This window comes from Chroicocephalus ridibundus, chromosome 22 (assembly GCF_963924245.1).
Source record: "Chroicocephalus ridibundus chromosome 22, bChrRid1.1, whole genome shotgun sequence".
Classification (NCBI taxonomy): domain Eukaryota; kingdom Metazoa; phylum Chordata; class Aves; order Charadriiformes; family Laridae; genus Chroicocephalus; species Chroicocephalus ridibundus.
Window position 1 is genome coordinate 7,369,278 of NC_086305.1, and position 26,125 is coordinate 7,395,402.

Consider the following 26,125-nt stretch of genomic DNA (forward strand, 5'->3'; position numbering starts at 1 on the left):
GGATGGGTTGGAATGGGAGGGATGGGATGGGACAGATGGGTTGTGGTGGACTGGGTTTGGATGGGCGGGATGGATGGGATGGGGTGGATGGCGTGGGAATGGATGGGTTGGGTTAGATGCACTGAGTTTGGATGGGCTGTTAGTTTTGCTTGAATTATTCACTGCGAAGCCGGGTGGCGGGTGACACCCTCAGCACCGGCTCGCGGCTCCCCCCGCTCCGAGAGAGCGGGGACCCTCTGTGCCGCGGCTGCTGCCCCGCACCCGGCGCCTCTCGGCCGTGGGCCCGGCGGGAGCCCGGCAGGGCCGGGGAACCGAGCAGCTCACGGGAGGCCGGCGGGGCCCACCCGCGGGAAACGATGGATTGGATTTTTATTTTTCCGGTGTGTTCAATAAAATTTGGGAAACGGGCGCGGCCCGGCCTGGAGCACCGGGCACAGCCGGGAAACGCCGGAGCCGCTCCAGCGGGGGCTGCCCCGGACCCGACGCCCCTCGTCGGGGGGATCCCGGCCCGGTGCGGCGGGGCCGGGGGCGGCTGGAAACGCGTCTGGGAAGGACACCGAATCCCAGCCCGTCCGGTGGCCTAAACCCGGCTCTGCGGTGTATGAAGGCACGGACTCCGGCTGTGATGAGCACGAAATCGTTTATTGCTTCTCAGGCCTCGGCTTTTATACCCGAGCTCTAAAACTTTCCATGCAGCTGCTAGGCAAGTAAATGCATATTTCAGATCACTAACCCGGCCGCCTTATTCAGTTCCCACCAAGATAAGCACGCGAAGCTGTTTTCTTGTTCCACGTTTATATTGAACCAGTTCCTCTTCGTTCCATCTGTATCGATATCTGCGCTCCTGTTTCTGTGTGCTCTGCTCACCGTGTCCTTGGCCGTACGCAGGCCTCTGCTCGTAGATCTGCCACACGGCTCGTGTCGTCTCTTCATCCTCTCTTCCTCCCCTTTCCCTTTCCTTTTCCGTTCTCCCTTCCCATTTTACATTTCCCTTTCCATTTTCCCTTTCCATTTTGCCATTCCCTTTGCATTTTCCCTTTCCCTTTCCATTTTGCCATTCCCTTTGCATTTTCCCTTTCCATTTTCCATTTTCCCTTTCCCTTTCTCTTTGCCTTTCCCCTGCCCATTTTCCCTTTCCCTTTACCCATTTCCCCTTCTCCACCACCGCTGCCCAGGGCCCTGCAGCACAGCGCCGGGAGCCGCCTGTCCCTGTCACCCCCTCCCGCCCCCCCTCGTGCCAAGGCGACCCCCCCCCCCATCTCCCGATAGCCCCCGCTGCCCGGGAACGGGAGGCAGTGCCCACCGGGGGGTGGGAGGGGGGGGCATTCTGGGGAGACGCGTGGGGAAATACGGGTGTGTGGGAACAGGAGGGTTTGGGGGGGACAGGGAGGAGGTCCGGGGGGTGTTGGGGGGCGCTGGGGACAGGCACATCCGGGGGTGGGGGGGTGGGGGCAGCCAGGTGTGTGCGCGGGGGGGTTGGGGTCAGCCAGATGTGCGGGGCACAGGTGGGCGCCGTCGCGCAGCGCTGCCAGATGCGCGCTGGGTGGAGGGGGTCACCTCGGTGCGGGGGAGGTCACTCCGTTGCTGGGGGGGTGGTGGTGACACCCGGTCCGGGGGGGGTCACCTCGGTGCGAGGAGACCACCCCAGTGGGGGGGTGTCACACCCCGGCGGCGGTTGGGGGTGCCGGCTGTTCTCCGCGCTCCCCCCGCCTCCTGTGTGTCCCCCCCTGCCCGCACCGGGGGGGGGGGGGGGGGGGGGGGGCGGCGCGGCTCGGTTCTGCGGGGGGGGGAGGGGGGGCGGGGCAGCGCTGACGTCACGCCGCGGCCCAGAGCGAGGCTGCCGGGAGCCGGCGGCCGAGGCGCGCCGCAGCCGCCCCGAGCGCACGCACAGCACCGCACCGCACCGCGCACCGCTCCGCTCCGCTCCGCACCCGGCCCCGCTCCCCGCTCCCCGCCGCAGCGTACCCGGGCGGGCTGGGGCGGGCGGGCGCGGCGCACGATGCTGGCCTGACCGCGGGGTGCGGGAGATCGATCCCCCGAGCGCGGAGTCTGAATTAATCCGGGCAGCCGGCGCGGGGAGGGAGGGAGGGAGGGAGGGAGGAAGGGGGGGCGGTGGAGGAGGAGGAGGAGGAGGAGGAGGCGGCGGCGGCGGCGGCGGGAGGGGGGAGGAAGGCAGCCAGCGAGCGGGCGAAGCAGCGGCAGAGCCCGGCGGCCACCATGGAGCTGGCGATGGAGAACCTGGGCAGCCTGCACGGCGTCCCGCACTCGCAGCCCGCCGAGCTGCTGAGCCCGGCTCACGGGCGACAAGGCTCGCACCGCAACCTGGTACCGCACGGCCGGCCCGCCATGGTCTCGGGCATGGCCTCCATCCTGGAGGGGGGCGACTACCGCGCCGAGCACAGCCTGGCCGCCCCGCTGCACCCCGCCATGAGCATGTCCTGCGAGTCCCCCTCCGGCATGAGCCTCAGCAGCACCTACACCACGCTGACCCCCCTGCAGCACCTGCCGCCCATCTCCACCGTCTCGGAGAAGTTCCACCACCCGCACCACCACCACCACCACCACCACCCGCACCAGCGCCTGGCCGGCAACGTGAGCGGCAGCTTCACCCTCATGCGCGACGAGCGGAGCCTGGCCTCCATGGGCAACCTCTACAGCCACTACCCCAAGGACATGCCGGCCATGGGGCAGCCCCTCTCGCCGCTGCCCAACGGGCTGGGCAGCCTGCACAACGCCCAGCAGCCGCTGACCCCCTACGGCCCCGGGGGCCACTTGCCCAACGAGAAGATGCTCTCGCCCAACGGCTTCGATTCGCACGCCGCGATGCTGTCCCGGGGCGAGGAGCACTTGGCGCGGGGCTTGGCGGCCCCCAGCTCGGCCATGATGCCGCCGCTCAACGGGATGCACCCGCACGGCCACCCGCACGCCCAGCCCGGTGGCTCCCTCCTCGGCGAGCGGGAACGCCAGGCCTCGGCCACCGGTTCCCAACCCGGTGGCTCCGGGCAGGTGGAGGAGATCAACACCAAGGAGGTGGCCCAGCGGATCACGGCCGAGCTGAAGCGTTACAGCATCCCGCAGGCGATCTTCGCCCAGAGGATCTTGTGCCGCTCCCAGGGGACCCTCTCGGACCTGCTGCGGAACCCCAAGCCTTGGAGTAAGCTCAAGTCGGGCCGGGAGACTTTCCGGAGGATGTGGAAATGGTTGCAGGAGCCGGAATTTCAGAGGATGTCGGCGCTCAGGCTGGCAGGTAGGTAGGGCACGGCAAGGTCTGCTGCCACGGCCCCGTACCTCCGGCCGGGGGGGGCGGGGGGGGGGCCAGGGGGGGCTGCTAACGGGGAGCCATCGTGGGGCGGGTGTTACCGAGCCGATCTGAAGCCTTCAGATGAAAGGGAATGAAGGAAATCGTATTTAAGGGGAATTGTGTCTAAGGCGAATCATATTTAAGGCGAATCATATTTAAGGCGAATTATATTTTAGGCGAATTATATTTAAGGTGAATTATATTCAAAGGGATTCCCCCCCTACCCGGGCCTGGTCCTGCCAGCGGGAGAGGAGGGATCGCGGGAGCCGGGAGTTGCCCGCCGCTCCCCGCCGCTCCCCGCCGCCGGTTCGGCCGCCGCTAGTCCCGGCGGTGATTTCCCCACCGAACCGGCCCCTCGTCCCACCCGGGCGGACCCCGGAGAGCCGCCGGCATCCCCCGGCCCACGCTCCCGGCCGTCCGTGGGTGCGGGCTGAGCCGCGGCCGGTGGCGGAGCTCCTTCGCCGTCCGCTCGGCCCCGCCGCTCGGTACCGGCGCCGCGCTCGGGAGAAGCACCGGTTCGCCCCCGCCGGGAACTCGCTGTGGAGCCGGGGAGGGGCGGGCAGCGCCGGGGCTGCGCTCCGCTCCCTCCGGGGCACCGGGAGAAAGAGGGATCCCCCAACCCGTTGCCCCGGTTCCCGAGCTGAGTGGGGGCCGGCTGCCGCCCCGCAGCACCGCGGGTGCGGAGCGCAGCGGTGGCTCGTTCGGCCTCAGGCCGAGGGTTTGGTGGAAAGAAGCGGTTTTCCTGCGCTGTGGTGGGGAGGGAGGGGCGGGCGGGGGTCGCGGCTCCCCGCTCCTCCGCGCTGCGCGGAGCCTCCGCGGGGGAAAGGGCCGAGGGGTCAGCGCCGGGCGGGGACGTGCCCGGCCCGACCCGCCACCCCCCGGCTCCCGGAACCTCTCCGGCCCTTCCTTCCCCCGGCTCCTCCGCGCCGGCCCTCCGCGGGGTGAAAAACACGCGTGTATAATTTATTTTTTTCTAAATAAATCCGAGCTCCCCGTGGGGCCGGGCAGAGTCCGGGCCGCCGGGCGCTCGGCACGGCGAGGAACCCGCCGTTATTTATGGAGGAGAGCAGCGTTCATATGTATTTAGTGTAATTCAGTTGCTCTTTAATTAGGGCAGGGTAGTGGCATCTTTTAGTTCCAGTCGATGCCCTATTGAAAAGCAGTTAATAGAATGCAAATTGTTCCTGGCTTTACAAGGTTCTGGTAAATAAAGATTTAAACACTGCCGCGATCGGCCGTTTAATGCCCCCGCTGTTCGGGCTAATTGAGCAGCGGGTGGCTGGTTTCCGACTCGCCAAAATTTGAAATAATAACCGTGATGGTGATGATAAAAACGCAGCCGCGGCTGGGGGAGCTCGGGGCGGTCCCTGCCCGCGGCCCGGCCCGGGCTCTGTCCCCGCTGCCACCGCTCCGCTCCTCCCGCCGCCTCGGGGGAGCTTCGTTCTCCCCAAAATGTTTTTTTTTTTTTTTTTTACTCCCCAGCGCCGACTTTCCCGCGGCCCCAGGGGCGCCTTGGGAGCATTATTTACGGAAATTAAACCCCAGATTTTCTGGGTTTCTGGGTTTAATTCTTTGCGAAGACAGGGGGAAAAAAAAAAAAAAACAACAACAAAAAAACCAAACAAAAAAAAAACAGGGAAAAACCACACCAAAACAACAAACCACCATAAATGCGCCCGCGTTCAGCCCCGGTTCCCCACTCGGGACCGGGCCGGGGCCGCCCCACGCCGCCCGTGGTGGTGGATCCGCCAGGCCCTGGCCCCGGTGTGGGGGACCCTCCCCCCTTTCCCCGCGGCCTCCCCCGGCCCGGCCGCTTTTTTCCCGGCCCGGCTGCCGCCCCACAGGGACCCGCTTTCGTTTCTCTCCCCTGGCTGTTTCCTCCACCCGGGCCAGGGCGTGGGGGCAGGTTGAAGATCCGCCCCCGCCCCCCGCCCCGGCTGCCCCCGAGAAACGGGGATCTACGAGAGGGGGTCGCACTGGGCGGGGGGGGGGGGCGGGCCGTGCCCGGCTCCTCGGTGGAGGCAGGCGATTCCCCCCGACACAGCCCGGGGCCGCCCGTCGAACCTACTCGTCCTTTCAGGCCCCCCCGGGCTGGGGGGCTGGAAGAGACCGGAGGGCTGTGACCCCCCTCGGCAAGCAGGGAAGGGATCCCTTCCCCGCCTGGGCAGCGAGTGCTTTTTTTTCCCTCCCAGTTCAAGCCAAAAAAACGAGTGTTAAACGTGGAGCACGTCCGGGGCGAGGGCTGGGGCTGGTCCTGGTCCCTGTCCCGATCTCGGTGCCGGTGCCGGTCCCCCTCGGCTGCAGGAGCCCGTCTGATGGATTAGTCCGAGTCAGTAAATCGCGGATCAATAAACACGCCGGGCCCCTATAAATGGCAATTGCCGCTTTTCTCCTCTTTCCACTCCAGTTCCCCCTCTCGCCGCCCCGTCCGCAGATGAACCATTAATTATTCAGCCGGGACCCGGCCAGCGCCACAGCCGGGGGGGGCTGCAGTTCCCTCCGGCTCCGTTCCCCCCGTGGGGCTCCGCAAAATAAGGGGGTCCCACGGGGGAACATCTGGGCAGCAGCTGGCGATGCCCGGCCCATCCCCTCGGGCCATCTATCTCTGCGACCCGCTGTCACGGCCGCAGTCCGTGTCCCCCCCCCTCCAGATACAGCTCTACAAACTTCGTGAACCCCCTCACGAAGCCCCACGGGTGGCGGGGAGCCCCCACCGTAGTACCGTTGCGGGTCCCCGCACGACGGAGCGGGGCTCCGAGCCCTCCCCCGTGAACCCTCCACACGCCATCCTGGTCCCTTGGTGCCCTGGGGGCGAAAAAGGCATCGGCTTCGTTCTCGTGGGATCGTGGGGGAAGCGCCCCCGTCCCCGCGTGTCCGCGCAGGACGGTGGGTGACCCCCCAGCGTGAGTGTCCCTGGGTGCCCTCCCACCACGCGTGTCTGTGGGTGCGCTCCCGCCCTGTCGCTGCCCCCGCCAGTGGAAACCCCCTCACTGCCACGGATTTATCCCGACACTCAGGACCAGAAAATTCTCTCGCGATTATTTCTCGGGAGGGCGACAGCGTCGTTGTGTCCCTTTGGCGACACGGCGGCTCCCGCCTCCCTTCGTCCGTAACTCGAACCGGGCTGATTCCTCCTCCCGTGCTTTTCCCGGGACGCCCTTGGGCCGCGGGCGCGGTGTGAGGCCGGCCCGGAGGAACGGGCTCCGCGGGAACCCGGGGTCGGCTCTTTCTGCCCCAAAGTGTTTCCCGTGGTGCGGAGACGGGCACCGCGGCCGCGCTGGGCAGCGCTCCCCCAGCGCGTCCCTTTCCTTCGCCTGCTTTTACATTTTCTTTTCCCTTTCCCTCTCTCACCGTTCTTTTCCTTTTTCCTTTAGCCTTTTCTCCCTCCGTTTTTCGTTTTCCCCTTTCCTTTTTTTTGTTTTCGTTTTCACCTTTCCTTTCCTTTCCTTTCCTTTCCTTTCCTTTCCTTTCCTTTCCTTTCCTTTCCTTTCCTTTCCTTTCCTTTCCTTTCCTTTCCTTTCCTTTCCTTTCCTTTCCTTTCCTTTCCTTTCCTTTCCTTTCCTTTCCTTTCCTTTCCTTTCCTTTCCTTTCCTTTCCTTTCCTTTCCCTTCCTTTCCTTTCTCCTTTCCTTTCTCTTTTCTTTTCTTTTCTTTTCTTTTCTTTTCTTTTCTTTTCTTTTCTTTTCTTTTCTTTTCTTTTCTTTTCTTTTCTTTTCTTTTCTTTTCTTTTCTTTTCTTTTCTTTTCTTTTCTTTTCTTTTCTTTTCTTTTTTCTTTCTTTTCCTTTCCTTTCTTTCCTTTCCTTTCTTTTCTTTCCCATTATTTTTCTTTCCATGCTTTTCTTTTTCTTCCCTCTCCTCCTCGGACTTTCTCTCCCGATCAAATCTCCGCCGTAGCGCGAACGGTCATTATAAAAAAAAAAACAAACAAAAAACCCCCAACAAACCAAAAAACAAAACCACCCCAAAACTACGAGCACGATCGCAGCACGATCGCGGGACTGGGCCAAGGCAAATAATTAATGCCGCTAATTAAAACTTCCAACTAAGACACAGAATGGCCGGAATCAGGGACAAGATTGCGCTGCGTAAAAACTAGGGAAACATAATTTTTTTAATTTTTTTTTTCACGAATTTTGTTTCAATTTCAGCCTCTTTCAAACGACTTTTGCCCAACGACGGCTCCTCTCGGGCACCGGCCGCGGCTCCGGCCCGGAAGAGCGGCGGAAAATCGCGGCCGGTTTCGCCGCTTTCGATCCGCGCGTGTCCGCGGGGCGACGGGGAAACGGCGCCTCGGCGGCGGGGGAGGTTTGTAGGTTGGGGGGAGAATTATTTCGCCACCGTAAAATGTGGGAAAAAGAGAATTTGGGGCTGCGGGCGCCCAGCGCTTCCCCCTCGGCACGGGCGAGATTCCCACTCGGGAAAATACAAAGAAAGCGAGAGAGAAAGGAGGGAAACGCGTTTTCCCCGTTGGAAAAAAAAATATAATTTTTTTTTCTTAATTTTCTTAAATTTTCTTTTAAATTTTCTTATTTTTTCTTTAATTATTTTTTTCCTTTTTTTTCTTAAATTATTATTTTCTTTTATATATATATATTAATGTGGTTTTTTTAGCATGTTAATAACAGGAAACTTCTCCGCCGGCGCGTAGCCGCCCGCCTGGAGCAGCCACCGCCGGCTCCGCGGGGGCGGCCGCTCCGCGCCCCGCTCCGCGCCCGCCGCCCTTATCAGCCTCGCTCCGCCCGCGGCTGTTTTTCTGTTTGCTCCTAATCTGCGCCTCAGAAGGGGCCCATAAACCGCCCGTCGGTTAAATATTAAATGGGGTTTTTCCCCCCCCCGCCCCCGCCCCCGGGAGGAAACAACCCCCGTCTCGCTGCGGGGCGGCAGCTCCGGCTACAACCCACGCGTGGCCGTGGGGTCCTGCCCCCCACCCCCCTCCCACCCCCAGACCCCCCCTCCCCGGGAGCTCCCCTTATCCCCTGCTCCCCCCGAGCCCACCGCGGAGCCAGCGCCGGGGGCCAAACCCTGCACCTTTCTTGCCGCCTCCATATTTTTAGGTGCACGTTTTGGGTGGGTTTCGGTTGGTTTTATTCTTTTTCTGGGCATACAACGTGGGGGTGATATTTTTTTTTTTTATTTTTTTTTTCTCTGTCCTGTCAATCGCCACTGAAACCATAAGGGAGAGATAACAGAGAAGAGAAAACTCTCGGAGTGACCTTTGAATCAATTTGAAAAACCTCATTTAACTGATAAGTCTTGAAAGGCCCAGAACTAATTTGAAAATACATCTATTAAAATCTCATTGCCGCTGCCCGGGAGCTGCTGGGAAGGGTGTGCGAGGCGACTTCCCGGGGTCGGGGGAGCCGGGAGAGCAGGTTTAAGCCCTGGTCAACAAAGAGATTGCGGAGCCACCTGCAAAATGATGGGGCTTAAACCAGAAGAGAAAATAAGAATATTAAAAGAAAATTGGTCTTTCTTCCCCAGCTGGTGGGGAAAGGGGAGATTTACAGCATTTTCCTGCCATAACCAGCGCGGAGTCTGGATTGCAGACAGAATATTGGATTTTTTTTTTTTTTTTTTTTTTTCCTTCTCCAGAAAACAAATCCAATATTTTCTCATTCTGCTCAGATGCGGTTGCGGGGCTGGGGAGCCTGCGCCGGGGGGGGAGAAGGCGGCCGTGTCCCCCCCCCGCCACCACCAAAGAGCGTCCGTGGGGGAGGCTCTGCCTGCGCTCCCATCGCGGGGGGTTCTGCCCGGCTTCCTCGGTACCGGGGAGTGAATCCCAAAACCGGGGACAAAGGGGGGCTGCCAGAGCAGAGGGAGGGGAGGGATGGGGGAGAGCAGAGGCAGGGCCCAGGTGCCGGTTTTCCTGCCCTAGGAGTGTCCACCCCGGGCATGGCATCTCGTCCCCCCCACCTTGGCATCCCCCCGGCATCGCCTGGCTGCGGAGGAACCAGATACTCCCCTATGGAAAACCTTGGGGGTCCTCATGCGAAGCCTTTGCAGGACTCACGGCAGGGTGGCGGTGGCCAACTTGCAACAGCAAGAAAAAAATAAGAGGAAAAATTAAAAATAAAAAAAACAACCCAAACCCCAAACCACCGCAGCCTGGCTCGAAAGGGCTGGGGCTTTGCAGCTCACGGGGGGGGATTTGGGGACCCAGCCTGTCCCCCTGCTCCAGACCTTGGGGTGCAGTTTGGGATGCCGTTGCCTTCGGACTGGCTGTTTCCCAGTGGGAATCGCTGCCTCCCCGGCCGTGGCAGAAGCCGGACCTGTCACCTTCCAGCCCCAGCACCTTGTTGGCTGGGGAGGAGGGAAGAGTTTTCCCCCTTGTTGCCTGATTCCCTGAGGTTTCACAGAAAAGCTTGGGCAGAGGGAGCCCGGCACCCCCGAGTACGGACGGGGACATCAGGCAGCTTCGATCTGCCCTCTCCCCACGTCCACTCACCTTCCCTTTTTGGAGCTGAACCGAGATGCACAAATCCTGTGGCTCAGCATCGAGCTGAGGCTTCAATCAACCCGGGATGTGTCCCATAGACTCGGGATGTGTCCCATAAACTCGGGATGTGTCCCACCAACCCGGGATGGATGCGTCCAACCAACCCGGGATGTGCTCATGGCCATTGCCCTGCTCCCGCGCAGCACCAGTGGTGCTGACCCCAGCCCCCGGCTTTGAAAACTGGGCGAAAAAGGGAAGTTGGAGTCCCAGATTTTCTCCTCCAGCCCAATCATCTGCAGCCAAAAGCGATGCTGGGTGGATGCATCGGGAGCGATGCTGTGCCGGAGCGGCGAGGGGCTGGCGAGGAGCCGGCAGCAGGTTTTGGCAGCTGAGTGCCTTTATTGCTGGCTCCGCGCAGGACCGTGGCCATCGAGTAGCAAGGTTTTGCTGATGAAACGAAAATGCAAAAATCTCGTTAATACCTCAAACGATACAGAGCATCTCCAGCAAGATTTAAGCCAAGGCGGGGTTGGACAGGCAAAACGGATGATGGATTTTAAAAACGTTTGGGGGTTGTTAAAAATAGCGCAAGAAAAGGCAAAGTGGCCTCCTCCGGTGCCGGCAAGAGGAGCCAGGACATTTGAAAAAATAAAGACCCAGTACTAAAATTGAGACACGTTTGCGCAGGCATGGGTAGGATTTCAAGAATGACCTGAATAACTTTATCTTAACATATATATATACACATATATATACATATATATATATATGCGCACCATCTCCTCCCGGGGGTTTTGCCCCTGAGCTCTGCACTGCAGGACCTTGTCGCTCCAACCATGGTTTCCTCCATGCAGAGGACTCGGCGTCACCGTGAGCTGATTTTGGGGAGCTTGGAGGGGAGGATTTTGCTTCTTGGCCTCTCTCCTGGGGAGTGGCAGATGCCACCACCACTGTGTTGGACAATGTCCCTGTCAGGAGAGCTGGAGCCACCATCCTGTTCTGTATCGCTGTGATTCTCCCTCTTCTTTCTCTCTTCCCAAATCCAAGAGATAAACATCCCTTCAGGATCCGGGAAACCTCCTTTCCCCCTGGCAGGCTCGGGGGCACCCCGGCTCTGCCCATCTCGGGAGAAGGAGCCAGAAAATCCCCGTGCGGTAGCCTGCGCTGGGGAAAGCCGGGGCTGTTTGTGGGAAAGCACTGGCTGGGACCGGCCGTCGGCTCCTTGCTTGCAGAGCAGAGAGGAAAAACCCGACATCTTGACCAAAAAAAAAAAAAAAACAAAACCCCGAAGGAAAAGCAAATTGCAGCTTTTTCTTCTGCTGGTGGCACGGGCGGCGGCGGCCGACCCAGCTCTGCTGAGGCCAGGGCTCGGCAGGAGGGGCAGCAGGGGGCTGCTGGTCTCCCACCATTGTGGGAGGAGAATTGAGGTCTCCTGCTGTTGACACGGAGCGAGGGAGCCCTAAATATTGGGGCCTGCGGGGGGGGTCGGGGTGTGCTGGGAGGGCTCAGTGCGCCGCATGGCTCCGCAGGGCACAGCCGGGAACAGGACGCAGCAGGTTTGGCTGGCAGGGACTCTTTAAAAACTAAAAATGGGCCAAAATCAGTGGAAAATCAGCAGCCTTCAAAGGTGTCCCCAAGGAGTCCCTGCAGTGGTGCCCGGTGCGGGGACGGCGCAGCCCAGGGAAGCCGAGAGCCATGGCAAGGCTGGCTCTGGCCATGGGAAATGTCCCAAAGCCTCGTGTCCCTTCCCCATGCCAAGTGCCACTGCGTGGCTGAAGGGACACGAGTGGTGACTTGGCCGTGGGTTGGCAGGTTGAGCATCTGCGAATCCCTCCGTGCCTCAGTTTCCCCGTGTGTAAGGGTGGGGGTGGCAGTACTTTTACAGAGGGTATGAAGAGGCCAGTGCCGGGTTATCAAAGCCGGGAAACTCGGTGATGCCACGAGAAAAGCCAAACCTTTAAGCCGGGAGATGAGCTCCGGAGCCCGATGGCCCTTTGTGGGAGTTGCGCTGCCCTCGGCCGATAAAGAGCAGGTGACGAGCAAAGTCTCTCCATTAGGGATGAAATTGCGAACGCATCGGGAGCTGCTGACGGGCGATGCTATCGGGGGCTGACAGAGATATCAACGGCTCGGCTCTGCTGCCGGCAAAGGCTGCTCCCGCTGCAGAGCACCGCAGACCCCAGCGCTCAGCGCCTGTCGCGGGGCCGGGGGGCGCAGCAGTGTGTGACAATGACCCCGCAAGCAGCATCCCATTCCCCACCTGTGGCAGGCCCCTGGAGATCTGGCCATATTTTGTATTTTTTCCCATCTTTCGAGGGTCCCTGCTCTTCCCCGGACCCAGCATCCCCCAAGGTGGTTGTTTGGTGGATGGACCAGCAGGATCCAGGGCAGCATTTGGCCCAGTTTGTCTCAAATGTGATGCTACAAAAATCACAGGGGTCGCCACCGCGGTGGTTTGTGCTTCCGAAGCCCCCCTGGGATGGAGGGGGGTCCCTTCCCCACCTGCCTCCCATATTGCAGGGGGCGAGGAGGAGGAGGGAGGGTGGGATGGTGGCACTGTGCTGACGGGCTTCGGAGTCACCCGGAGGGACCCAAGGCTTCTGGAAATGGATCCGCGGATCAATGCCCCACCTTTAGTTCCCTTTTTGGGGCCAAACTTCAGGATTCTGATGACATTTCTCACGCAGAAGGCAGGGAACTGCTACCCTGATGTTCCCAGGGGGGTTCCTGCCAGCCCCCCCCCCCCCCCCCGAAAAGCCCCTCAGGCCGCCAGAAGCGGGACCACGCTTCGTTCAGGGCATTTAATTTGCTTTCTGTGGGGTGTTTAGGGTGAGGGGGGTGTTGGCACCTGCCTCCGCGTTGCGGCCGGTTTCAGTCTGGGTGGGTCAGAAACGGGGCGAAAGGAGACGAGTCAGAGAGGGGGCGAAGGGGGGGGCTGTCGTCGGGTGCTTTGCAAACCAAAAGAAAAAAAAAAAAAAAAAACAACCAGAAATTGTCAAATAAGTCATCCAAATCGGGGCATTGATTCAAAATAACGCCGATTTCAAACCAACCTGCTTTTCCCGGAGAAAATTTGAAAGCGCATCCCCGAAACTGAAACGGCCTTTTCCGCCCCAAATTGGTGATCCCCAGCCCTTCCTCTGCCTTCACCACCTCCAAGAAAAACCCCAAATTTTATTTCTTTGGTGTTTTGGCGCCGTCGCGAGGCAGGTGCCCGGAGGTGGAGGAGGATCGGCCCCGCGCTCGGTGCGAGAAGATGCTGCTTGATGGATACAGGCAGAGCCGGGATCTTCAGCCCCGGGATGACATTACAGCCCCGTCCTCTCCCCTGCAAAAGGGACCTCGGGGGGGGGACATTTGGTGAATCGGGGGGCTCAGACATCCCCCTCGGCCTCCTGCTCGGGAGCTTTTCTAGTGGCGTTTATGGAGGGTTTAGACTTTCTCTGGATGAGGATTTCATTCCGCCCGTCGCTCTGATGCTCCTGAAGGTGCCGGAGCCCAGACCAGGTGCTTGGGGGGTGCTGACACTGGGAGGGGGCGACCCCCCAGGCAGTGTCACTGTCACCTGGCACAGACCCCCCCTTGGCTGTCTCCTGTTCTGCAAAACCAGGAGGAAATGGACACGAAAGGAAAGGGGGACGGAATGCGGGGAAACAAAGGGGCTGCTGGGCTCTGGGCTTGGATGGAGCCGTGACAGCAGCTGGGATCCTCGCGCTCCGCTCCTTCCCAGCCCTCTTCTCTTTCTTCTTCTCTTTATCTTTTTCTTTTTTTAAAAAAAATTTTTTCTTCTTTTTTCTTGTTACTTTTTTCTTTTTCTCATTTTCTTTTCTTAGTTTTCGTTTTCTTCTTTTTTCTTTCACCACTTCTTTTTTCTTTTTCTTTTTCTTTTTTCTTTTTCTTTTTCTTTTTCTTTTTCTTTTTCTTTTTCTTTTTCTTTTTCTTTTTCTTTTTCTTTTTCTTTTTCTTTTCCTTTTTCTTTTCCTTTTTCTTTTCCTTTTTCTTTTCCTTTTTCTTTTCCTTTTCCTTTTTCTTTTCCTTTTTCTTTTCCTTTTTCTTTTTCTTTTCCTTTTTCTTTTCCTTTTTCTTTTCCTTTTTCTTTTTCTTTTCCTTTTCCTTTTCCTTTTCCTTTTCCTTTTCCTTTTTCTTTTTCTTTTCCTTTTCCTTTTTCTTTTCCTTTTCCTTTTTCTTTTCCTTTTTCTTTTCCTTTTTCTTTTTCTTTTCCTTTTTCTTTTTCTTTTCCTATTCCTTTTTCTTTTTTCTTTTCCTATTCCTTTTTCTTTCTTCTTTCTTCTCCTTCTCCTCTTTCTTCTTCCTTTTTTCGCTTTTTCTTCTCCTTTTCCTCCTTTTTCTTTTCCTCCTCTTCCTCTTCGTCTCCCTCTTCGTCTCCCTCTCCCCCTTCCTCTTTCCCTTTTCCCCTTTCCCTTTTTTCTTTCTCCTTTCTTCTCCCCCCCCCACCCCCACTTTCTTTCTTGGCCCATGTTGCCCCCCCCCCAGCCCCTTTCCCAGCCAGAGGTGAAATTTGGCCAAGAGAAACCACCCCCTTTAACCACCCCCCCGGTTGCTGCCCCTCCAGCCATGCCATCACCTCTCAGTGGGAGAACAGCCCCGGGGACGGGGCAGAATCACCCTGGATTATATATCGGGATCAATTCCGCCCCCCCCCCCCCCCGCTTCGCCTCCCTCCCTTGCAAACCCGCCGGTCACGTAACCATCAAACTGATGTGCCAGCAATATCCAACGCGCGGTTAAAGCCACTCGTGGGACTTTCAATAAAATCGATCGGGCAGGATCAATGGGCTCTGCCAGCCCCATCCCCGCACACACGCACACACGCGGGGAGGGGGGGGGACAGGAAAAATACCCAGGACTGAGAAATGGGGGTGGTGGGAGCAGGGGCGGGGGGAGCTGATTATAAATCCATCCCATACTTGCCGTGATTAATTGCTGCTTTACCAGAAGGAACAGCGCTGCATGGGGGTCATTTTTAAAGGTAATGTTGAGGTGTGTGGGGGGGAAGTTTCTCCGCTGTGTTCGGATGGGAGGAAGCAAAAGCCCTTTTCCAGCCAGAGTTTCCCTCCTGGCAGGACGGGGTCGGAGAGGGGCAGGGAGCAGGACTGGGGGGACAGTGGCAGCGAGCACAGCCCAGGCTGGTCCTGTGTCGTGTCCCGTCCCCCCCCAAGCAGTGATTTGGAAGTTGGGAAGGGCCTTCCCCAGACACTCGGGAGCATCCCCGGCTGCTTCACAGCCATGGGGGGATGCTGAAGCCTGGCCAGCCGGGATCACCGGCGTGCCGGCACCGGGAGCCCATTATGTAGCATCTCCTGGCCCAGTTCCCAGGCAGGGAATGGCCTGGCATTCGTCACCCTTACCCAAAACCGCCCTCCCCGGCACGGCTGCCTGTGCCCGGGCAGCCCCTTCATCCCACGCCAGCAGCGAGGGCGTCCGGCGGGGCTCCTGCATCCTCCAGGGTCGTGGTCCCTGCCCTGCCCTCCCGGGGGGTGCCCGGCTCGAATTAAAACATCATCCATCGTTGCGGCGGCAGCGTGTAATCCCTGGCAGATCAGTGCAATTACTGCGGGAAATACCTTGGGAGCTGAACTAATAACGCCGGAGCGGTGTATTAAGAGTCAGTGGCTTAGCGCTGGCTGCAGCCGCCCCAGCCCCACACATGTTGGGGGGGATGAGCTGAGGCCCCCCCCCCCAGGGGGCAGCAGGTCGCGGGGGGGGTTTATGGCCTGGGTGGAGGGCAATGGGGCAGTGATGGGGCAGCGTGTGGGGCAGCAGTGGGGCAGTGATGCGACGGTGATGGGGGAGCGACAGGGCAGCAGCGGGACAGCAATGGGGCGGCCTGTGGGGTATCAATGGGGCAGTGATCGGGCACGGAAGGGGTGATGATGGGGCAGCGATGGGGCAGCCATGGGGCAGCTGTTGGGGCAGTTGTTGGGCAGCGATAGGGCACAAAGGGGTGATGATGGGGGAGCAGTGGGGCGGCAGTGGGGCAGTGATAAGCCACTATAGGGGTGATGATGGGGCAGTGGTGGGGCAGCCGTTGGGCAGTGATGGGGCAGCGATGGGGCACTACGGGGGTGCCGACGGGGCAGCCGTGGGGCAGGCGGAGGTTTCCCGCCGGGCGGTGCTACTCCTGCGGCCGCGGGGCTGCCCGGCCCCGTCCCCCCCCTCCCGGACACGAATGGACCGCTCCAGCCCGGCGCACCCTTCGTGCTCCGGAACGGCCCATAGCGCCGCGCGGGGAGGGGCGGGAACGGCCCTTGGCCCTCGCGGTGGGGGGGCGGCCGCAACGCTCCATTGGGCAGCGGCGGGGGGGGGCGGGGCGAGCTGTACCACTGCCCCGCCCCCGGTGGGGGGGAATGCGCTCGTCCATCCGCGGGGGGGCGCCAGCGCGGCGGGGACGATCCATTGTGGCTGTGGAGGAGGGGAGCGGAACAAACCATTCCCCGCCGCACGGGGGGGCACCGGGCGGGACCCGCGCTCCAAAATGGCGCCGGGGCTGAGGGGGTGGCGTCGGTGGTCTTGCACCTGGTCGGGCCAACCCCCAGCACAAACCCGGGGAGCGGCTGGAGAGCGGCCCTGAGGAGAAGGACTTGGGGGGTGTTGGTGGGGGAGAAGCTCCACACGCCCCGGCACCGTGCGCTGGCAGCCCAGAAACCCCCCGCAGCCTGGGCTGCATCCCCAGCAGCGTGGGCAGCAGGGCGAGGGGGGGATTCTGCCCCTCTGCTCCGCTCGGGGGAGACCCCCCTGCAGTGCTGCCTCCAGCGCTGGGGCACCGACAGCAGAAGGACACGGAGCTGTTGGAGCGGGGCCAGAGGAGGCCCCGGAGATGCTGGGAGGGCTGGAGCCCCTCTGCTGGGAGGACAGGCTGAGAGAGCTGGGGGGGTTCAGCCTGGAGAAGAGAAGGCTCCGCGGAGACCTTCCAGCCCCTTCCAGTCCCTAAAGGGGCTCCAGGAAAGCTGGGGAGGGACTCTGGAGCAGGGAGGGGAGCCATGGGACGAGGGGGAAGGGTTTGAAACTGGAAGAGGGGGGATTGAGATGAGATGTGAGGCAGAAATTGTTTGCTGTGAGGGGGGTGAGCCCCTGGCCCAGGTTGCCCAGAGAAGCTGTGGCTGCCCCATCCCTGGAGGGCTTCAAGGCCATGTTTGAGGAGCCTGGGCTGGTGGGAGATGTCCCTGCCCATGGCGGGGGGAGGTTGCAACTATGTAATTTTTAAGACCCCTTCCCAGCCAAACCATTCTGTGATTGTCTGGAATTGCCTCAGAGCAGTGGGGCCACCCCGAGCGGGGCCTGGTGGCAGGGAAGGGCTCACATCTGGAAGGTCCCTCCTGGGCTGCGCTGCTGGAGCTCAGGGGTAACCTGAGAGCAACCCGTGTCCCTGCTCAGGCCCTCCTGCTGCCTTCAGAGGGTCCCAAACCCTGGTGAAGCGAACCTCGAATGCCCCAGCCCGGAGGATTACAGATTTCCCTGTGTTCCACAGCACCGCACAGCAAGAGAGCCAGCAGCTGTCTGAGAATTGACTTGGCCAAACCCCGAGGGAGCTTCCCATCTCACACCCGATAAATCCACCTGAGACCAGATTTAATCAGGAAAGGCAGAAAACTGTTGGGTTTTTATCCCCCCATTGCTTTTCCGCTTTCTCCAGCCACTGTTCCTTGGCTGATAACGGCTCTGGGCCCTCTCTGGACACCATCCCTCCACTGAGAGCGTCTCGGGAGCAACGCGTGCTCCGATAAAATACACTTTATTGATTACTGAATTTGTGTATCAGTCATCCCCGCTCGGAGAGCCAGGTCTGGGAGCTGCTGAAGGCAGCAGGAGTTTGGCAGGAGGAGCCCGTCAGGAAGGGGCTGATGAGAGCCACTTAGCAGTAGCCCGTGCTGATGCCAAAGCGAGATCCTGGCGGCTCCTTTCCTGCGTGAAGGAGTGAGGATGGAGGAGGACTGTGCAGGACCCACAGCCGCGTGGGTGACAGGGATGTCACTTGTCCCAGATTCCTGGGGCAGGCTCCTTACCCGGCATTCTCCTTGTTGTGCTGGCACAAATTGAACCCCAAACTCCCTTTTTCCCCCCTGGATTCTGCATCTGGGGCTCTTGTGCCAAAAACGAGCATGAGCGAGTGTCGCTGACTCCAAGGAAAACTTATTTCAGGGACTTGAGGGTTTCCATCTGTCGTCCCCACGTCCTCCCTCTCTCCCAGAAGGCGATGACCTTCCCTTGCTGCTGCCATCCCTCGCGGCGCTGCTGGCTTCTGCCTGCCACCCTGCCGGACTCCCGCACTTCATTAGCACCAATTTGCTCGTGTCACACTAAGTGGCAGTGACTCGGGAGAAGAGTAGGGAGAACGGAGCAGCCGGGAAGACTCCGGGCACCTCTGCCCGGCCTTGCCTCGCACCAGGCAGCTGGGCCGGCCCCGCACTGTGCCGGCAGCGTGAGCACTAAGCAGCTCCTGATGGCAGTGGTCTTCACTGGGACAATAAGAAACAAAGGGTCCAAAAAAAGGCCGAGAAAGGAAGGAGATGGGACAAACGGGGGAAGCAGCTTTGCCAGCAGATGTGATGGCAAAGCTGGGGGCTGAGCCCAGTTTATCCGGGCGCTGGGGAGAGCGGAGCAGGGCACCAGGTGTCCCTTTACAAAAGTCTCTGAAAAAGCAAGTGAGAAATCAAACCTCTGCGGAAAGGAGATGCTTTTAACAAAACCCCCATATTTTTAAGTCATCGGAAACTGGTTGTTTCTGCGTCCATGAGAGGGGTCTGATGCCGCCGGCTCAACCCAAGGCTGTCTGTGATGAGGCCAGTGGCAGCTTACCTGGAAAGGACAAGGACAAAAATAGGGCAAACGTGGAGGGATGGAGCCAGGCACACCTGCAGCTGCCACTGCTTCTTTGTGTCCCTTCACCCGCCCTCAGACCAGACCAGCTCGTCTGCTTCAGCGCTGGAAAAGCTGGAAATGCCACCCTGTGAAAAACCAGACAAAGCTTGAGAAGTGCAGGAGAGGCAAAGCCAGGCGTCCCACGGGGCTGGCGTTGCCGCTCTGCAGCAGGTTTGGGTGGCTCTGCTGGTCTCCTCCAGCCTCCACTGGTCCCAGCCCTCTCTCAGGAGGGACCCTCGTCACCAGAGCAGAGGACCGAGGACTTGGTGCTTTCATTTCCAGTCCCTTCCCTCCACCTGATGGCCTGCACTGCTCTGGAAGCCCCTGGGCTGTTGGGGAACGGGCCAGGGACGTTGGCTGGTGATGCCTCACAGCCCCGTGCAGGTCGATCGGAGCTGCCGGCTGGAACGAGTCACCGAAACCCTTCGCAAGGGAAGGAAAATGCAGCCGGCAACGCAGAGGCGAGCGCTTTGTCTCATCTCATCTCCTCATTTGCAGCATTCAGAGGAAGATTTAATTTGCTGGGGTTGGGGAAGCGTCTCACCCTGCAGCGCGCTGGCTGCAGACCAATGACCAGGGGCTGTCCCCGGCCTCGGGACTCATCCTCCGGCAGCTCCCAGGGACACCATCGGGGAAGCCTGTCCCCACCGAGGCAGGGCCACGTGTCACAGGGACACGCATGGGGCCGGGAGTTGTGCCCAGACTGTGTCACTCCGATCCAGCAGGCCCATGAGGCTGCAGCTCTCAGACACATCGCAGCTCCCAGCTGCATCCCTTGGCCTCTGGATGGATTCTGGAGCGTGTCCAGAGACGGGCACCGGAGCTGGTGCGGGGTCTGGAGCACAAGTGCTGTGAGGAGCGGCTGAGGGAGCTGGGGGGGTTCAGCCTGGAGAAGAGGAGGCTGAGGGGAGACCTTCTCGCTCTCTGCAACTGCCTGAAAGGAGGGGGCAGCCGGGGGGGGTCGGTCTCTTCTCCCAAGGAACAGGCGATGGGACAAGAGGAAACGGCCTCAAGTTGTACCAGGGGCGGTTTAGGATGGATATTAGGAAAAACTTCTTCCTCAAAAGTGTTATCAAGCATTGGACCAGGCTGCCCAGGGCAGTGGTGGAGTCGCCATCCCTGGAGGGATTGAAAAGCCGGGCAGACGTGGTGCTGAGGGACATGGGTCAGTGGTGGGTTTGGCGGTGTTGGGTTGATGGTTGGACTCGATGATCTGAAAGGTCCCTTCCAACCTTGATGATTCCATGATTCTATGATCCTATGCATGGTTTTCCAAAGCTGTGGGTTTCTAGAGTGGGGCAGTTTTTACTATGGCGTGTCGGATGCTGCAGGACCACAGCGGTGAAAACCCTGCAGGTTTTGGAGCCTGGAAGGTTGTTTTTTTTTTATCTCGTGCTGCTGCAGCCTGGGGGATCGCAGGGTCGCAGCGCTGCAGGGTGGCACTCGCAGGGATGTGCAGCGCGGGGCAGGCTCTGCCCCAGCCGCCGTGTGGTTGACGCTGCATCCCCTTTGCCTGTGCATTTGTTAGTTTTCAGGATCAAAGGGGGTTTCAGAAAAAAAAAAAAAAAAGGGCAAAAAGAAAGTTGGGGTTTGGTTTTTGAGCACTCTTTCTTCCTGCGTTGTACACTACTGACTCTCCTGTCGGCACTGAGTCTTCAGAGATCGAGAATAACTGAATTTCCCATGGAGAAGCCTATTTGTGACAAATTGTTTTGGGCTTTTTTCCTACAATGTAAAGGAATGTCAGACAAACCTCTCGCCGTTACTAAGTTGCCCCAGCTCCGAGCATCCCGGCCGGCCCAGCCACGGACCAAAGGGTTTCTGTTTTGCAGAAGCAGCACCCTGGTCTCTGGTCCAGACTCTGCTCCAGCTTTGGGGGAGCAGATGCCCCATCCCTGGAGGGGTTCAAGGCCAGGCTGGACGGGGCTTTGAACAACCTGCTCTAGTGGGAGGCGTCCCTGCCCAGGGCAGGGGGTGGCACTGGGTGATCTTTAAGATTGCTTCCAACCCAAACCATTCTATGGTTCTAATTCAGCTCAGGATCAGACACCGCTCTGTTCTGGGAGGTGCTGGGCTCGTCCCAGTTTGCTCAGAGCTGCAGCTCCTGAAACCTTCCGAAATATCCGGGCAGAGTCTGAACCAGCAACACCCATTGCACAACCCTCCACCCAGCCCTCCCCCCTTCTCTGTGAAAGAGGTTGAGATCCCTCTGCTCCGTCAAGGAGAGGGAGAGCCTGAGGCAGCCGAGGGGCTAGACCCATCCTCAGGGCGTGGAGAGAAGCCAGCTTTGCTCAGGGCCATTTCCCACCCGGTGCCCACCAGTGCCAGAGCCCGTCCCACCTCTGCACTTAAGAAACCTGTCCCAACCTGGCCGACCTTGTCCACGTCCTCCTCTCCATCCCTTCCTCCACCTCCCCTTGAGTCCCTAAACGCTCCTTGCTCCCCTTGCGCCGATGCGAGGCAGATTTGACAGGGAGAAAAAGAGAAAAGCCGGTGGGTTTTATTTTTTTCCCCCCTAACCTCGCTTACAGCCAGCATGCTGGCTCTGAAAGCCCCTGGCTGTCTTTTGTGATTTCAACAAATCACCAGCACTTAAGCAAAGTGGGCAGAAAATTACAGGTTGTATTGCAAGTGAATGGAGAGGGAGAGCACGCTGGGGCTGAGAAAACAGAGGTTTGCGGGTATAATAGAGAAACCAGTGTCTGGCAGGCTGCGGAAGCCTGCAAAGCCATCAGGTATTAGTTAAATGCTTCGTGGAGTTCACGCTGCGAGGCATAATCGCAGCTTCTGAACAGCAGCCATTTGATTGTCTCTATTATGTCCCTTTAGAAATGATTTGGGAGATATTTTGCTTTGAGCTGTCAAGGTTAAGTCAAGGAAAACGCGCTCCCTCTGACATAAGTCTCCAGGGAGGCAGAAACCCTCGGCAGAAATCCTCCGAGGGAAGCGGGTGGGATGCCTCTGCTTCCAGAGCTCTTTCCTCCTGCTTTTCCCCCCGAGGTTCCTCCTTCCCTTTGCTCCCTGTGGTTTTTCCACAGCCAGGTCAGCAACCTTAAGGATGAAATACTGCTAGGATTGTGTGCCCAGGGTCTGGAAGGACGGGGCTCTGTGCAATCACCCCGTCCCACTGCATCTGGCCTTGTCACTTCTGCACTCATTGGCTGGTTTCAGCCAAGCCTGGCAGAGCTGTGGTGGTCTCGGAGGTGCAGGAGTTGTGAAATCAGAGAACCACAGACTGCTTTGGGTTGGAAGGGACCCTAAAGCCCACCCAGTGGCACCTCCTGCCCTGGGCAGGGACACCTCCCACCAGCCCAGGTTGCTCCAAGCCCCGGCCAACCTGGCCTTGAACCCCTCCAGGGATGGGGCAGCCACAGCTTCTCTGGGCAACCTGGGCCAGGGGCTTGCACCTCCAGGGATGAGAATGAGCTGAGAGAATGGAGAGAGGAGAGAAAGACCCCCATTGTGCGTGAGCTCAACCCCTTCCTGGCCACCAGAGTATCCCCCCTGACCACGGGGGACCCCAATCCATCTCCCCCACTGTTGGTCCTGGTACCACCAGGGTCTCCTGTGCCCCAGGAGGAGCAAGACAAGCCAGGGAATAAATCCCATGCTTTTGAGGAGTGCTGGAGAGATAACGTAGAGGCAGGGGTGGAAGCACCCTGAAGTGTGTCCCCATCCCCACGGACCGTGGCCAGTCCCAGAGACCTTGGAGGGACGTGACCAAAGAACATCATTAAGCCAAGGGTGCGTAATTTGGAGCTCGTGACTTGGAAAAAAGGGATTTTGAAGCACAAAGAAAAACCCTCATCCTGTGCTGACCTGGGTGGGAGTCAGAGCTGTGCCCCTGGCTGCCTCCCCATCCCCGGCTCCCACTGCCTGCGGGGACACGGGGACGGCCACCGCCAGCCAGCCTGGGAAAGCAGCGCCCGGGGGATGGGGAATAGGAAAAAGATCCTCCTTTGGGGGGGTTGATGGCCGCCGTAAATAGATCTGACCAGCGTCACTATCGATTTCTGTTGTGCGGAGCTGTAATTAGATTGAACTGGGGAAGAGGGGTGTTGGGCTGCGTCAGCAGAAAAAGAAATTAATAAATAAACAAACGAGCACAGGAAATGTGGGATGTGGCCGCCACCAGCATCGCCTGCCAAAAATAATGCGGGGATCAAGGGGTGCGGAGCGGGGTGTCACCTCTGTCTAAGCAATACTCGGCGCTGGTTTTAATGCTGGATCACAGCTTTGCCAGCACGACCCGGATGGTGAGCATTTGCCTCGGAGCTTTGAGTTATTAATGGGTGACTGGTCTGTAATAATTACTCCTAAAAATAGGAGCGGCAGGAGCCGGGGCAGGGTTGGGGTTAAAAAGCTGAAACGTTGGGTCTTGGTCTGGCCGTGCAGCACTGTTGGTGGGAATGGGTGCCGAGAGGCAGGAGAGCAAGAGGACAGCCTGGATCCCAGGTTAAAGCTGGGTGAGCACGGCACCCGGCGCGTCCTGGGGGCGGGTCTGGATGTATTTGCACATACCCACACACATTTCTGTCTACCTGGTGTATATATGGTAGCGGGCTATAGTATAAGTGCCATCTGCGCAGAGCAAAAGCTGTGCTCGCAGGGAGCATGCGAGGTGCCCGCCATGGACACGGGGTCCCAATGGGGCCACCGGAACCGAGCATGCCAGGGGGACACGGGGGGGACACCGGGAGGGCACACGGTGGGTGGGCGAGGGGTCTGCAGGGTGAAGACGCGCTGCTCCGAATGTGCACGTATGGTGTGTGTGTGGGGGACTTTTTCTTTCTGTTCGTTGTTTGGTTTGGGGGGAGTTTGGGAGGGTCTTTTTTATTTTTTTTTTAAATTCATGTCTGGAAAAAAGTCACGTTTTCTATAAAGACTTTTTTTTTGTTTGTTTTTTTTTGCAAGCATCTGATGGTCATAGGGTAGGTTTCCACTAAACCATTCTCTGCTGGCTGTTTGAGTAAGGTACCCCTGGGACAGGGTCCCCCCCCCGGCACCACAGGCCTCAGACTGTCCCTTGTCCCTAAGGATGCTGGTTTGCAGCCAGACCTGCCCTGGGGGGGGAGAAGGGGAGGGGAAGGCTCTCCACTAACCATCTTTACCAGGGATTTTGGCTGAGTGCGGTTGGTTGTGCTGAGCTTGGTGCCTCCTGTCCCCTGCCCCAGGAGGAGCAGAACCGATGGTTCCCACCACCCGCATGGGGACAGGGCGAGGACCGAGCCCAACAGCCGGGGAAACAAGGCTAAATTTTTTGGATAAAGTGTCTGCTTCACTGAGCTCTAGATCTCCCCAGCTTTGGGTGGAAGGGGTGGAAATCATCCTTCTCTGTTAGTTCAAGGTGACGTAAAGAGCACCCATAGCGCAGGCCAGCTGAAGAAAAATCAGAGGAAGACCTTGCTTGTTCTCTAGTGAGGAAGAAATGACTTCAGACACCCTCCCGTTACTCCTAGGCTACGTAGCTTCCTACCCTTTACTCAGCCTGGCCGCGGAGGTGAGTTTGTGTAGCAGGAAGGTAGTGAGCCCAAGGGGAATACCTCCGTGGACCCAAGATGCAATCCGTGGACCCAAGATGCCATCCCATCGCTGCAGCAGCGGCTTTCAGCCCCGGCTTCTGGCCCCTCCAAGGTGCGTGCACCAGGTCGAAGAGGCTCCTGGGAGTGCCTGAGAGAAGCAAGCTGAAATCTGTCGTCCAGCAACAGTCCAACAGCAAATGACTCGGAGGACCTGTGCCCTCCCTGCAAAATCCTTTGGAAGATCATAGAATCATAGAATCATAGGGTTGGAAGGGACCTCTGGAGATCACCCAGTCCAACCCCCGGCCACAGCAGGGTCACCCAGAGCAGGTGGCACAGGAACGCGTCCAGGCGGGGTTGGAATGTCTCCAGAGACGGAGACTCCCCCACCTCTCTGGGCAGCCTGTGCCAGGGCTCTGCCACCCTCACAGCAAAGAAGTTCCTCCTTGTGTTTAGGTGGAACTTCCTGAGGAAGTTCCTGAGGCCACGTCTGGCCAAGTCCTGAGCAGCCAAGTGCCCGAGCACCCTGATCTGACCTTGACAGCTTCAAGGTCAGCCCTTTTTTGAGTAGGGACTAGACCAGCAGCCTCCACCAACCTCAGTTATCCTATAATTTTCTAGAAAAATGTCATAGCAAAGGGCACCTTTTCTCACCACTTCCACCAACAGTGCACTTGATATTCCTGTGATTAAAATTCATATATTTAACAAAAAGGTGTATACTCGCCTCCCTCCCTCCCTTGTGTGCAGCGTGGTTGTGTCACAGGGGCTTTCCTGCCCCCTGGCAGCCCCTCCCCGTGTGACAGCACCTCTGTGCTGGCCTTTGGCTCAAGCCAAACCCGTAGGGAAGGCTTTTAATTCGGCATTGGGTCAACCTGACACACGTGCTAAAGAATCCAGTAGCAGGGGCATGCCGAGGAGACTGAATTTTCTGGAGTTTCAGGTGGCTCCGGCTGTTCCACAGCCTCTGGAAGCAGGAAAAACTCTTCCCAGAGCAGGTGAAACCATGAATGGTCCTTCCAGGCTGTCTGCCATGGGACATGGTGGCTGCAGACCAGCCTTTTCATAACGTCCCTGTCCCCAGCTCTTCTCTGCATTTTGGAGCTGGCAGCTGGACGCAACGGCCAAGAGTCGCTGGTTCCCTGAGCCCTCCAGTGAGATCCACAGAGGTGATGAGGAGGTGAGGGAGACCACACCAGAGTGCAGCAAGGGAGGGAGGCTGACGGATGACCCCCAAAATTGAGGGATGGAGCAGGTCCCAATAGCCAGGCTGTGGGAGCAGAATCAGCCCGGGAGTTTTCTCGGTCTGGAGTTCCAGGGTCAGCTGGAGATGCTGAGACTCGGGCTTTTTCCTGGGCATCTGAGGAGGTGATGGGCTTCACCCAGGTTTTGCTCATACTGATGGCACAAGAGACTGTTGTCTCACAGACGCTCAGGAGGCACAGGGAGGAAGAGGAGGGCGGTAGCCTAGGGAGTGGTGGGCAACAAGCCAGCAGGTTTACTGGAGGGAAGGACCTGGTTTTTGGGAGGCAGCCAGGCAACCTACAAGCGGGCCAGGGTGGTGAGCACCAATTAATGGCCCTGTTCTCTCTTTTGAACATCTAGCTTGCAAACGCAAAGAGCAAGAGCAGCAGAAAGACCGGAGCCTGCAGCCCAAGAAGCAGCGGCTGGTCTTCACGGACCTCCAGCGCCGCACCCTGATTGCCATCTTCAAGGAGAACAAGCGCCCATCCAAGGAGATGCAGATGACCATCTCGCAGCAGCTGGGCTTGGAGCTCAACACCGTCAGCAACTTCTTCATGAACGCCCGCCGGCGGTGTATGAACCGCTGGCAGGAGGAGCCAGGCACCAACCCCGGAGTCCCCTCTTCTTCTACAAGCACTTTCTCCAAAGCATGATGTCCCCCAGCACTCCCTGCCCCTTCCCGGACATCCTCCTCATGACAAAGCCAACCCCAGACTCACACGCATGTCCCGAGCCAACTGG

At 58.9% G+C, this 26,125-nt stretch overlaps 1 protein-coding gene across 1 annotated transcript; it reads left to right on the top strand.

Moving 5' to 3' along the window:
• The first annotated feature begins 2,182 nt into the window (after positions 1-2,182).
• Positions 2,183-26,125, top strand: ONECUT3 (one cut homeobox 3). Its single transcript, XM_063358178.1, has 2 exons — positions 2,183-3,247; positions 25,745-26,125. The coding sequence occupies exons 1-2, from the start codon at positions 2,218-2,220 to the stop codon at positions 26,035-26,037; spliced, it is 1,323 nt and encodes a 440-aa protein (XP_063214248.1). The 5' UTR covers positions 2,183-2,217; the 3' UTR covers positions 26,038-26,125.

Coding starts and splice junctions, on each gene's coding strand:
- ONECUT3 (XM_063358178.1), top strand. CDS start 2,218: ATGGAGCTGGCGATGGAGAACCTGGGCAGCCTGCACGGCGTCCCGCAC. Junction 3,248..25,744: donor GTCGGCGCTCAGGCTGGCAG/GTAGGTAGGGCA, acceptor TTGAACATCTAG/CTTGCAAACGCAAAGAGCAA.